Source organism: Falco biarmicus, chromosome 5 (assembly GCF_023638135.1).
Source record: "Falco biarmicus isolate bFalBia1 chromosome 5, bFalBia1.pri, whole genome shotgun sequence".
Classification (NCBI taxonomy): Eukaryota; Metazoa; Chordata; class Aves; order Falconiformes; family Falconidae; genus Falco; species Falco biarmicus.
The window spans coordinates 81,795,833-81,808,778 of NC_079292.1; the positions used below are offsets into that span (position 1 = coordinate 81,795,833).

Consider the following 12,946-nt stretch of genomic DNA (forward strand, 5'->3'; position numbering starts at 1 on the left):
GTGGGTGATGTGGATGCTGGAAAATTTATGGGAGCGTGTAAAACGGGGAACCTAGTGAGAATGGAGTTGGGGGGGAATAAAAATAAAATTAGAGTAGGTAACTGTTTTTCTTGCAAGTCATACCACACTTCTGTCTTCTTGTCATTTTATACTCTTTCTTTAGTTCCCCCCTCATTCCTAAAGCCTCTTTTCTGTAATGATGCACTACTTCCATCATGTGCTGGGAGGTTTTCTTGCTTTGCCCCTGTATTCCCTCTGTAAGATTACTCACAGACTTGCATAGTTTACTGATGCTGTGCTCCCTTATTTCATCTCTCAAGGCCAAGTTTGAGTTGATAATGTCTGAGGCTTCCTACCTGCGCAGTTTAAATGTGGCGGTGGATCACTTCCAGCGATCAGCAGAGCTCCAGGCAATGCTCACCAATCAAGAGCGTCAGTGGCTTTTCTCCCGCCTTCATGATGTACGCGACGTCAGCGCTAGGTGAGATGTGGCTCTTTGCTTCCAGGACTAACACCCTTCACGAAGCACAGACACAGACCATCGCTTCTGTCAATAACCTCTCTCGCTCCTGTTCTGCGTGTTCACTGACCTTGATATGACTACGTGATACACACGCGTAGCACTTTGTGACTGCTTACCAACACTGCCCTGAAAGAACATCTGCCTTTTTAGGTGACAGGGCAATGTAAATCTTGGTGCTAAGTCCCAGATATTATGGTGCAGTTGTGTACAGAGCTTATTGCAGGAGATGAAAATGTTCAAAATGCTACTGTAGCCATGCACTGTTGGCTTCAACTACAACTAAACTTGACTAACTAGACCTCAGCCCAAACCAAATGTAGCTCCTGCCAAATCCAAGACAAAAGAAGCAGCTGCATGAATCGTGACCCAAAAAAAAAAAAAAAAAGGTGCTGGTGTGGAAGTAAGTTACAGGCATCACTTGACAGAACCTAATGTGAATCAATTGAGCATAAGTCATAAAATGTAGACATGATCCCACATGCAAGGAATCCTGTATGTTAGAGGATTCTGTTCTGCTTTTCTCCCAAGGCTTAGCTACATATATCACTAAGCTAGTAAGGTTTGCTGCTACCTTTTCCATTTCTACTAGTGGGACTATTCTGGTGATTAATTTTCTGATTAATTTTCAGTTGTTTCCTTTAGTGCTGTAGAGGTGCAACCTCTCAAGAACAGAGGTCTTTTGCCTCTGCTTCTTCCTTGCTGATATCTAGCCCTAAATTGTCATTGCGCAGGCATTATACTCTCTCTAGAAGTAAAGAGCTGTCTTGTGCTTACATGTTGGCTGTTGGGATTTTAGAGGACTGAGGCCATTCCTGCTTTTCTAAATGACACTGATCTTTCCCTCTCCTTTTATGGCATTGCAACTATGTGCTGCAGTTTCCTTTTTGACTTGGAGGAGAAATTTGAGGAGGACATGTTCACCTTCCATGTGTGTGACGTGGCTCTGAAACACGCCCCTGAATTCCGCAGGGTGTATCTACCATATGTAACAAACCAGACATATCAGGAGCAAACCTTCCAGCGGTTACTGTAAGTTTTCTCATTTGTTGCACCGTTCTCCTCTCTCACTTCCTTGCTGCACCTCAAATATTCGCTCTTTCAAGTAATGGGGAATGCTGCAGGTACAGGCTGTTGTCCAGTGCTCTCATGACATCCCAGAACAGGCAGGAACCTTCTTCAGATCAATGGCATCTGGAACAGCAGGACAGAGCTGCTGCAGGCTTCTCTCCCATAGCATTGGAAAGGGAGAGAATAATTAATATCTGATTCTATTGCAAGCTGTTCTCTCTGTCTACCCTCTACTGAAGAGAGCAAAAATTAGTCCTGGATAATGGTTTTCAGTCAGTGGTTTTCAGACTACTAAGAACCAGGAAGTGATAATTTCAAGTGAAACTTCCAATCTCGACCATTCTGCGACTCTGTAATTAAGAAACATATGGCTACCATCAGTAAGCTTAAAATGGCTAACCAGGAGTCTTAAAACTGGATTGTGAAAATCCTGGGGCCAGAGAACGCTGTTGGTCTTTCTTGCTCTGAGTGGTGGTGTGAAACATCTCATCTGTACCCACTGGCACAACCGAGCATTAATCGGGCATGGGGTTTCCTTGCCAATTCTGCCCTGCTCTCTGTTGTAACAACCCAATTCCAGTGAAACTATGGTGATTCCAGGAGAAGACACTGTACCCCCAGGCTGTTCTGCCACTATCTCTGTTTGCTGCTGACTGGGAGAGACCTAGTCTTGTAATTGTTTCCTTTCAGGCAAGGCTCAGTTCCACACAGACAGTATCCTGGAGGTCCTTTCCAGGGCAGTATGTGCTGGGCCTACAACCTTCTTCCCCATCTCTTCAAGGATATGGGATTGGCTGCTTTGGTGACAGGTGCCGCTCTCGTACCATTAGCCTTGTTATCTGCTGCTGCCCAACATGGAAAGCTGGATGGCAGTGGCTGTGTCTAGAAGGACATTCTGGGGGAAGGCAGCTCCTGAGAGGAGCTGCAAGAGAGGGGAAGCAGCTATTTCCAGACCCTGAACACAGCCCCTGGTGCTGGACCATTCAGTGTAAGGGAATAATACAAACCACCAATGTCTCTGTGAAAGGTGCCCTACTCATCAAGGGGAATTGAAACGTAGATGTTACTTCTGACTTTTATTCCAGAGGGCTGTGGAAGGAAAGATGTAATAACAATTGTACTGCTGTCCTGTAGCTGTTAGAAATCCATACTTGCTCTTCATCAGCAGAGTGGTGCAGTTTCTTGACATCTTTTGCCCCAGGGACAAAGCCTGAGTATTGGGAGTACTCCACCACTCACTGAAATCTGATACTAGGAAGACTATGTATTCGCTCTTAACGTCTGGATGTCTTTTTTTACCACCCCCACAGAAATGGAAATGCAGGGTTCCAGCAAGTCCTGGAGAGACTGGAAAGTGATCCTGTATGCCAGCGCCTCTCACTGAAATCCTTCCTCATCCTTCCTTTCCAGCGCATCACTCGTCTCAAACTCCTTCTACAGGTAACTGTGTGATTCTCTGCTTTCCTATCGTTTCTCTCAAGCTGGCCCTTCTTCAGGTCTGAGAGTCATACAAATACGAGCTAGCTCCAAGCACTGGGTGGAAGGACTGCATAGAACCATTTGTGTTGCATCTGTGACGAGTTTGGCAAGATGCTCTATAGCTGCTTTGTTGCATATACTGTGAATATGCCTTTGCAAAAGCAAATCCATTTGTCATCATACAAACGCCTGCTGTGCATCAGACCAGCACTGTGAGTTGAATATGATAGCCTGTGAGAGACAATGCAGTTTGCGTATTTGTTAGGACTTTGTTGCAACACTGCTTCAGTTGTACTCCAATAAATAATTTAGAGAGTCTTCTCAGAACATGTTGATCTACATTTTGTTGAACTATTTTGGCTTCCTGCTAAGAAAACAAAGCAAGGGTTCCTTGACTGCCCTCTGGAAGGCAGCCTGTCTTTACTCTTTCCCTGCAATGTTGACTAATAGGAGCCTTCCAGACAGGGAACCAGCAAGTTCCTAATGAATTAATTTTGAGCTCTTTCTATTACACTCTTCTTTTTGATTATTTGAGCCTATTTTTAACAGGAGGGGAGGAGTATCGGGCAAAGAACAATTCTGTGTGTAAGGCTGTTTGTGCTTGGATTAATGGTTGCTTCCTATGCTATGTAACTTGTACATGATAGTTTAGGTTTTCAGGGACGCCCTGTTCAGTGCAGCTTATCCGTGACATTCTGCATTTCAAATTTCTGGCCTTGTTAACTCCACGTCTCATCACCTGCTACTGCTGTAGTTCCCTTTGACGCTGGCATCTTGGCATCTCCTTGTTTCTCCTACCCCTTCCAGACACATATATCCAGCTTTGTCTGATTGCATTATGAAAAAACATCTTTTCTTACACAGAATATCCTGAAGAGAACTCGGCCTGGGTCTGAGGAGGAAGTGCAAGCAACACAGGCCTATGATGCGCTTGAAAAGGTAAGGCCATCAACCTGTTCCACAGCCCTGCAGAAAGGGATCCAGGGTTTTGATTGATGATACCCTCAATACAAGTCAACAATGTGCCTTGGCAGCCAAAAGAGCCAACTGTAGGCTGGGGTGCATTAAGCCCAGTATAGCTAACTGGTTGAAGAAGTGATTGTCCCATGATACTCCGCATTGGTGGGGCCTCACCTCAAGAGTCTGTGTAATTTGGGGTTCCACAGTATAAGAAGAATGTAAAAATATTAGAATGTGTCCAAAGGAGGGCAACAAAGGTAGTGAAAGGACTAGAGGGCAAGACTTACAAGGAGTGGCAGAGGATGCTAGGTTTGTTCAGCTTAGAGGCTGAGGGGTGGCATCATTGCTGTCTGCAACTTCCTCATGAGGGGGAGCAGAGAGAGAAGTGCTGATCTCTTCTCTGGATGCAAGGGAATGGCTTAAAGTTCTGTCAGGAGAAGTTCAGATTGGGTATTAGGAAAAAATTCTTCACTGAGAGGGTGGTCAAGCACTGAAGCAAGCTCCCCAGGAAAGCGGTCATGGCTCCAAGCCTGACAGTGTTCAAGAAGTGTTTTGACAATGCTCTGAGATACATGGTTTAACTTCCAGTTTGCCCTGTGTGGAGTCAGGAGTTGGACTTAATCCTCATGGGTCCCTTTCAACTCAGGATATTCTGTGGCTCTTTACAGCTGTGTTGCATCACGCAGCTGCAGGGCACTGAAGTGGCCCAGTCCTTTCATTGATCCTCACCCTTGTCAAGGGCCTTTGTCACTGATCCTCACGAGTAACAAATTAGCATGTTCATGTGACTCCTGCATGTGCAGTGGTAGGTGTGAGCAGAAAAGACTAAAGCAGGAGCCAGCTGGGATGCAACTGAACCTGCATCAGTGATACCAAAGTACTTTTTTTAGGACTTGCTTTTGCCAGTATCCTAACCACCATTCCCCCTTTGTGTTCCTTATCTTTGTCTCTAATTAGTGATCAACTCCCACCCTAGCCCCTGCAGAAAACCTTGCCTTAAAAAAAAAAGGCATGACACAAAACATTACTCTGTTGCATCCCTTACCTCTGTCCTGTTTCTTACAGAGACAAGACTTAAAAGTCTTCTGAGACAACTTGTTACCTAAAATTTGTACAGCAGCATAAGGTGGACTTGTTCTTAGCTAGCTCCTGTTCTGTCTGGTGATTATTTGACCTTCTTGGAGTGTCACTCCATTCCTTAAAATCTCTCCCCTATTCTCCACCATAAACATAAAGACCAGTTCAACATGATGCATACCTCCTTAAAGCTCTTAGGACTGCAGTCTAAGGTGGGTGGGCAAGATGTCATACACTGAAATCTTTAGACTCCAGCTGCCTTCAAGCCACCGTTATCTCTGTTGACACTGTTAGGCAGCTGCCCTGTATCACCTCAGGCGGCTGTACAGGCAGCTTACAGGCTGAAGTACCTCTGTTTCATTATGTGCTGTCCTCACAGGTACTGGCAACAAGCTCTGGGTTGTGGAAAGGTGGGGTTGCCATTTATCTCATCAGCTTCCTGTGTTTACAGTGGAGCATCTAATAAGAGTTGCTTCCAAATGACAAGCAGTTCAATCTGTGTCACCTGAGAGAGATGCCTAGTATTCCTCCCAGTATCCCCAAGTTAAAGCAGTACTTACCACGGAGACTTCATCTAAAGAATACCTTCCTTAAGAAAGAAGGATGATCACTGTACATATGGAGAAGTTTAGTATGCTTGCCTGCAAAAATACTTTTTTTTGCAGGAGGATGCCTAAGAAGTTGTCACTTACACTGACTCTTGAGGGGCTCCTTGAAGTAGTACTGATCCTACCAGGCAGTTCTGCTCCCACCTCACTGATCATCTGTTTTCCACTGCAGCTCATCAAGGATTGCAATGAAAATGTCCAGCGCATGAAAAGCACTGAAGAGCTGATCTACCTCAGCCAGAAGATTGAATTTGAGTGCAAGGTGAGCTTGTCCATTCCCTGGGCCTTGCTGTAGCCTAATGTATTTTCTCTCTTTCCTTACAAAGTCACTGGTGCTTATTTTTTGTTCTCCTCTCCAATCTGCACAGAGCTGTTGAAGCAGAGTATCATACACAGGTCAGCTCTTCATCAGTGCTTCCCTTGCCCACTCATTTGTGTCAGCCTTGGCTAAAGGTGCCGACTGTGGTGTACACCTGTCCAGCTGGACAGACGAAAGCACACTTCCTCTAGGGAAAGACGAAAATGCAAATCCAAACCTCATGGATACTGATTTCTTTGTACATGCTTGACAATGTTTGTTTCTGTCACGCAGATATTCCCACTCATCTCACAGTCAAGGCGACTTGTAAAGTGTGGTGAGCTGACAGCACTGGACTTCAGCACCCTGAGTCCAAAATGGAAAGTCACCACTCGGCCCATCTACCTACATCTTTTCAATGACTGTCTGCTCTTGTCTCGGCCGAAGGAGTGAGTGCTTCAACACAATTCTTCCTGCCCCTTCTAAAAATACCTGTCTCTTTCTGGGTCTGTGCTTTGGTGAAAAGAATCCTTTCCCTCTGCCTGCCAGCAAGTGGCAGCATTTGTCAAGTCACTCTCCTAACTGTACATTACGTGAGTATCATGCAAGTATGTGGAATCTGGTAGTCCCAACTCTTAGTTACAACATATGATGATGTAACAAGATATCTTTTGGTCCCTAGTGCACACTTCTGTTCTGCCTTTCCACCTCTATAACGTGAAACACTTTAATAATAACCACTTATTCTAGTTTTACTTGGCAAATAATTTCTTTCTGAAGGACAGCGTGAAGATTAGTGAATGTGCAAATCACTGGTTTGTCAAGAAACTAAGGGAATTGGTTGGTTGTGTTGGAGTTTTGGAGGGTGGTTTTGTTTGTAAGCTATAAAATAAAATTCTGACAGGACAGAGCTTAGTATTTTTACCTTTTTCATTAAGTCTCCCGTCTCTTCTCTGTCCTTCTGCAACTTCTAGCAAGAACAAAGCTTAAGATGCCTGAAGCAGATGAAGACTCATTAAAACCTTTTTGCTTTCCTGACATCAGAAAACAACATGGACTCACTTTGTAACCCTCATCACCTTAAAACTCACTATTTGTTTTGTTTCTTCTCTTTACCCACAGGGGTGGACGTTTTGTTGTGTTTGACCATGCTGCTTTCTCAGATGTGCGTGGGGAGAAGTGTGAGATGAAACTGCATGGAACAAACAAAAATGTTTTTCGTCTCTTTCTACTTCAGAATTACCAGGGAAAGAGAGTGGAGTTTTTGTTTCGTACAGAGACACAGTAAGAGCTCAAGGTTACCCTCAGTATATCCCATTACCATAGCCAGACACCTCCTAGGAGCCTGGTGGTTGTCCTTTGGCTACCCAAATGCTGAAATATCAAATGCAGCTGCTGAGCAGAGGACTTGAAAAACTCCTCTTGCCAAAGAAGCCCCTCATAAACCACCTTGCCTCTCTGTTATCAGAGCTGCTCATACAATACTATCGTGTTATGTCATAATATCAGCCTCCAAAAATGGGAGGTTTTGCCTTTTCCTATTCCCTCTCCCCACTTCCAATTTCTCTGCCTCCCCTAAGTACCCCTCCCTGACGCCTCCTGCAAGCAAAGCTGTACACACACACCCCCATTCCAGTCATCAAGCTGCTGTCCCTCACATTGAATCCTGACACCTGTCTGGTAATGTTTTCCAGCAGTGAGAAGCTGAGGTGGATCTCTGCTTTGGCTCCTCCGCGAGGAGAACTGGATCTCTTGGAGTGCCCCGGTGAGACTGCTCTGCTACTACAGCAGTGGGGGTGGGCTGGCTCAGAGGAGTTGGAGTCACTGGGAGGTGGAACATTTCAGAATGATTCCGAGGCAGAATGCTTGCCTTTTTGTAAATAAAGAAGATACTACGGGCTTTCCTTCAGTGCCAGATTATGCCAGTTATCTATTTTTTTTTTTTTTTTTTTTTACTCCTCATATTTGGAAGAAAACCTGTAGCCTCCCTCCCGGTTCTCTGCTCTTTAGTGTTTGGGCAGTCCTTTATCCCCTACCTCCTCTGGGGCTGATGCACATAGGTTTACTCTTGCTTTCTAGTATACCATTATGATCTTTCCTCCCCTTTAGATGCACCCCAGGTTCAATGCATAAAGACTTACAAGGCTCGGGAAAATGATGAGCTGGCTTTGGAGAAAGCAGACATCATCATGGTTATGCAGTACAGCAATGATGGTGAGCAGAATGAACAATGGCTATCTTAAATTATGGGTAGGAAGTTACTCTAGTAGTGTAAAGCTTTAACAACAATCAGGCTTCAGAAGGAGCCTCTCATTCCTGATTGTTGGATTGAGAGGATGAAGAGACTCTTCATCTTCATTAAGACACTTTATTTGGAAGCTGGAAAGAGATCTTTTTCTTTGATATTAGGGCCTTGTTGGAGGGGGCTTTTGGGGAAGAATGAAAAAATGTTTGACAGTTTTGCCTCATGTTTTGTGTCTTCCCCACACCACAGGATGGATAGAAGGAGTCAAACTTTCGGACCGGGAGAGAGGCTGGTTCCCCTCAGAACACGTGGAACTCATCTCCAGTAAACATGCGCGGCAGAAGAACCTGAAGGAGGAACAACGTGTGAAGAATGCCAAGCAGCAGGTCTTTTGCAAGAAATAAGACTGTTTGGACCTGTACAATCTCCCTGCCATGGGGGAACCATCTTTTTTCCATTGTGCCTCAGAAGAAATTCCTCTGTGAAGAGCATAATACAGCACTTTGACAGAACCAGGTGCTTTTTGCCAAAGAAAGCGGGAATCCAATCAGGAAAAATCATTCACTTCCTTTGTGTCACCAGGAGTACGGCAGCAGGAGGGAAAAAAGTTGCATGTATTGCTTGCTTTGTGGTAGTAGGGAGGGACTTCAATCAGACAGAGGTCTGGGATCTGGACTTCAGAAAATATATTCCTGGTTTTGCCACTGACAAGTTGCAGGACTTTGGGCAAGTCACTTCAGAATTCTGCCTCAGTTTTCCCATCTGTGAAATGGGGGTAAATTTACCTACCTCACTGGATGTTGTGAGGCTAAATTCACTAGTATTAGTGTAATAAGAGTTTTGAGTTCCTGAGAAGGAATGTGCTAAGTGCAAAGCACAGTAGAGTTGAGGAGAGTTTTCCATTTGAATATCCTCTTGGTATCTTGACGGTGTTGATCTCCGTAGTGTAATTTCCATTTAGAACAATTTATCTATTTGATCGTGCAAGTCTACTGGTTTTTAGATAGGCAAATATTTCATCGCACCTAAATTTAACTTAAGTCTCAGCATACTGTTAAAAGAGACCTTAACAACATTAGAAAATCCACTGGAGTTAAGCAGAGTTTTCAGAAGGCACTGTGATGATCTCCCCCACCTTAAGAGGTATCATGCTGAAGAATCTGTTTCACAAAGGTCACCTCTCATCTGAACAAGTGTCCATAAGCCATCTGAAATGACCCTTTTTTACTCTGCCTCCCTCTCAAAGTAGATCAGTGACTTTTGACAAAGAATTTGTATTTGTGTTGGTACATGCCCTGTACAAAATAACCATGACTAGACATATGCAATGAAGTGGCACTTTCCTGCTGCTCTTAATCTGATAGCTGATGTGGTATTGCATGCACCATTTTGCACACTTATAGAAAACACTAAGAGATTTAGCCACTGTAGATAAAGTCAAAATATGTACCGGAGACTTTTGTTCTTTTTTAGAACTCTCTGGTTTTAAGTCCAGTTTACATGCAGTCCTGCTTTTGTGCAGAACCTGTCTATTTGAGGATATGCCTTCAACTGTAAAATACTGTTTCTGTGTTCAAGTGTTTGCGTTCAGTTCAGTCAATGCAAGATCAAGTTTAAGAATCAATACACCAAAGAAAGCAACGTGTAGCCTTCTTGCATTTAATATATTTGAAGAATTAGTTATCTTCGTATCTCCAGCTTTCTGTCTCTGTAACATTCTGTCTCTAATTCCCATTTACACTGTATCTAGTATAGCTTAATACAGCCTATTTATATCAATAATTTTAGCTGGATAAAAAAAAGTTGCTTTTAGTCCTAATAAACTCATGCACTTCTCCAGTTAAAGTAACAACTTTCTGCTTTCCTTGTTACTTAGGTTTTCATCTCAAATGTAATTCATTCAGTATTTACTGAACATTCAGTATTTTCATTGTTTTTTCCATTAACTCTCCTTTCTAAGTGAATATTAAGTACAAATAGCTATGCTTAGCAGAGGCAGTGAAGAAAGCTTGCTTTACCAGCGATACCCTGAGATTCTTCAGAGGGTTATCACCAGGCCTGAAGTGATTTCTGCTGCAGGCTGCTGCAGGTTCCATAGTGGTATTAGTCTTCAGTATATGAAGGTAAGCTAAAGGGATGACCCACAGAAGATGGGAGTGCAGTCTGCTGTACCAGTAAGGCAGGATGCAATTAGTCAATTGTCTTTTAATCTATGGTCCAGACTACAATCTGCCTATGTTTTTTTTCCCTAGAACTGCAACTGTTCCCTAGCTAAGAAGAAAGCAAAGCCCTACCTCAAACCAAGGGACATAAGAAGGGTTACAATCCTCAACAAGACTTATAAGTGTTCAGAGATCAAAAACGCCTGCTTGTCCCAGGCCGTCGTGAATTTATGTAACGCCTAAGTCATCAGGATCATCAGTGTCTCAACTGGGACACAGAACACTGTCATGGGATCAATTCACTGTGTGTCCATGTCAGGTCTTATGCAGACAGTCTGAGGCATCCCATATCCGTATCAGCTTCATCTTTGCTACTTGTATCATGAGAAGGCAGGCCATAGATACTGCCATTCTAAATCAGAAATCATCTCGTTAAACATTTAACAAAAAGTCAATTCTTTTTCAACTTCCACTCTCAAAACCAAGCAGGTATATTGTTAGTCTCCCAAGGCGGTTTCTATTTTAAATTCCACATGTTCTTGTTAAAATTCTTGTTGAGACGGGAAACTTAAAGACCACTTGTGACTGACAGCACTCCTATACTGTTTAACTAGTTGGATAAAAGGTTAACTTCTCCCTGTCACAGGTACAGGCTTTATTTCCTGTTGCCAGGTTTTTACATGTTAAGGAACACTTAAAAGTCAGCTTATACTTCAACAAATAAGTGGTTATTCCCTGGTTTACTTTGATTTGTTACATTTTAGATGGGCCTCAACTTCTTACTAGTTAAGTTTTTATCCCCAGCACCATCCTGCCACCAAAATCCATAAACAATCTTCATGCTTTTTGAAGCTGATTAACATCTCCTTGGTTTGTACAAATTTAATCAAACCGGTACAATATCACTTATGCTGTCAACGTGATGTGCAGTTGAATCCACTGTATCCTGCTGCAGTCTTCAGGATCTCTTCCAACTTAATTTAATGTGGATAGCCTGATTTCCCAGAAAATCACTATTAAACAGAAATAGAAGTGTAGAGTTTGTCAGCCAAATCCCTGTACTTTTCTAGGAAGATCCCCAAAGAAGGTCCACAGAATAGGAACACTGTATGAGTGGTGCCAGTGTGTCTTAAACAGCTGGCTGTAAACTGAAGCATGAAAAAAACATCTACAGGAACATGTGGAGACTGATACATAACATACCTGGACAAAAGAAATTCAGTATTTCTGTACCCCCAAAAAATTAAAGACAACCTTCAGAGGGCAGTTACACTCATTCCTTTTTGTAGTAAGAACAACAATGAAATACAAACATGAACTACGTTTATAAAGTTTTGTTGAGAATCTGAGAAATTTGTGCTTTATGTCTCAACAGTGAATTTTATGACTGCTGTCAGTTTTTCATACGAAAAGTAAAAATACCTATGTGGGTTTTCAAAAAATGCTCACAGCCCTGGAGACCTATGTTGATCCCTCTTAAAGGAAAATAAATGAAAGCAAGCACTTTCACAGTTCATGTTTTACATCAGTAGAAAAAGCTGACATGAGGACCTGAGTTCAGTGAATATGCACAACCTTGCTCAGAAACAGGATCTTCTAAAGCAGTTAGTGATTATCTTTGTGCTTTTATCTAATATTGAAGAGGTCCCATCCCCTCTAAGATCAGAATTGTGTTCTGTTAGCTGAATCCTGCTAACAAATTAAACACCATTTTAGCTTCAATAGCATTCCAGCCAGCATGTCTTGCATTTGGTGGATGAACCAGGTGCACTGTCTCCAAAATGCTGGCACATGTTTCAGGTTACACTCGTTAATATAATGAAATGACTCTCAGGTGAAGCCATCTGCGGAAGCAGGACCTTGGGTGCTAGGGTAAATCTTGAAACAAAGACAAGGTGTATGGGGACATGCACCGCAGGGGAATGGTGCCATGGCAGCAATGAGACACTGAGCCAATAACCAAGATGAGGATGAAGGATGTTCTGTCTTGGTGCAGCAGAACACAAATAAGCAAATCACATTCTTCAAGCAAGCACTGTCTTTGCTGTTTGCAGTCATGCAAGTTGCGTTTACAGCTGGCTGCGCTTTCTGGGTGGTTAGGACAGCTGTACGCAAAGGATGCAAGAGCAGAGGGCTTGGTTTCCAGAACTATTTGTGCCTTATGTTGCAGCACAAGTCTTTCCATCAACTCCCTGTGAGAAGAAGGAAGCCAGAAAAGCCAAGCTTGGTTTGCTCCTGCCCTTCATCTTGTGTAGACGTCCCTAGCACACAAAGCTGGTATGTTACCGGAGCAGATGATGCCGCTTGCAGTTGTGTGAGATCACTGCCTGGAACCACACTTGTTAGGAGCCTTGTTTTTCCTACAAACTGTTAAGTATTGCAAGGCTGCAAAACTACAGCACCTGAAGTCAAGAAGTGCTATTTATTTCCTGCAACTGCTAGTTTATGGAGAATTAGCAGCACTGCTTAACAACGGCAGCCAGAGCACGTTAAAAAATAACGTCTTCCTGCCAGCCCACAAGGACG

General features: G+C 43.3%; 1 protein-coding gene across 7 annotated transcripts in view; it reads left to right on the forward strand.

Annotated features, from left to right (window-relative positions):
- ARHGEF5 (Rho guanine nucleotide exchange factor 5) overlaps positions 1 to 10,110 on the forward strand; it is a 36,843-nt gene extending 26,733 nt beyond the window's left edge. For all 7 annotated transcript variants that reach the window (XM_056342053.1, XM_056342049.1, XM_056342048.1 and 4 more), the window contains 10 exons: positions 321 to 481; positions 1,400 to 1,552; positions 2,902 to 3,031; positions 3,935 to 4,009; positions 5,888 to 5,977; positions 6,308 to 6,462; positions 7,136 to 7,297; positions 7,708 to 7,778; positions 8,123 to 8,227; positions 8,508 to 10,110. In XM_056342053.1, the coding sequence (XP_056198028.1) occupies positions 321 to 481; positions 1,400 to 1,552; positions 2,902 to 3,031; positions 3,935 to 4,009; positions 5,888 to 5,977; positions 6,308 to 6,462; positions 7,136 to 7,297; positions 7,708 to 7,778; positions 8,123 to 8,227; positions 8,508 to 8,662 (1,257 nt within the window). In that variant the 3' untranslated portion in view covers positions 8,663 to 10,110. The remainder of the gene's footprint in view (positions 1 to 320; positions 482 to 1,399; positions 1,553 to 2,901; positions 3,032 to 3,934; positions 4,010 to 5,887; positions 5,978 to 6,307; positions 6,463 to 7,135; positions 7,298 to 7,707; positions 7,779 to 8,122; positions 8,228 to 8,507) is intronic.
- The last annotated feature ends 2,836 nt before the right edge of the window (positions 10,111 to 12,946 follow it).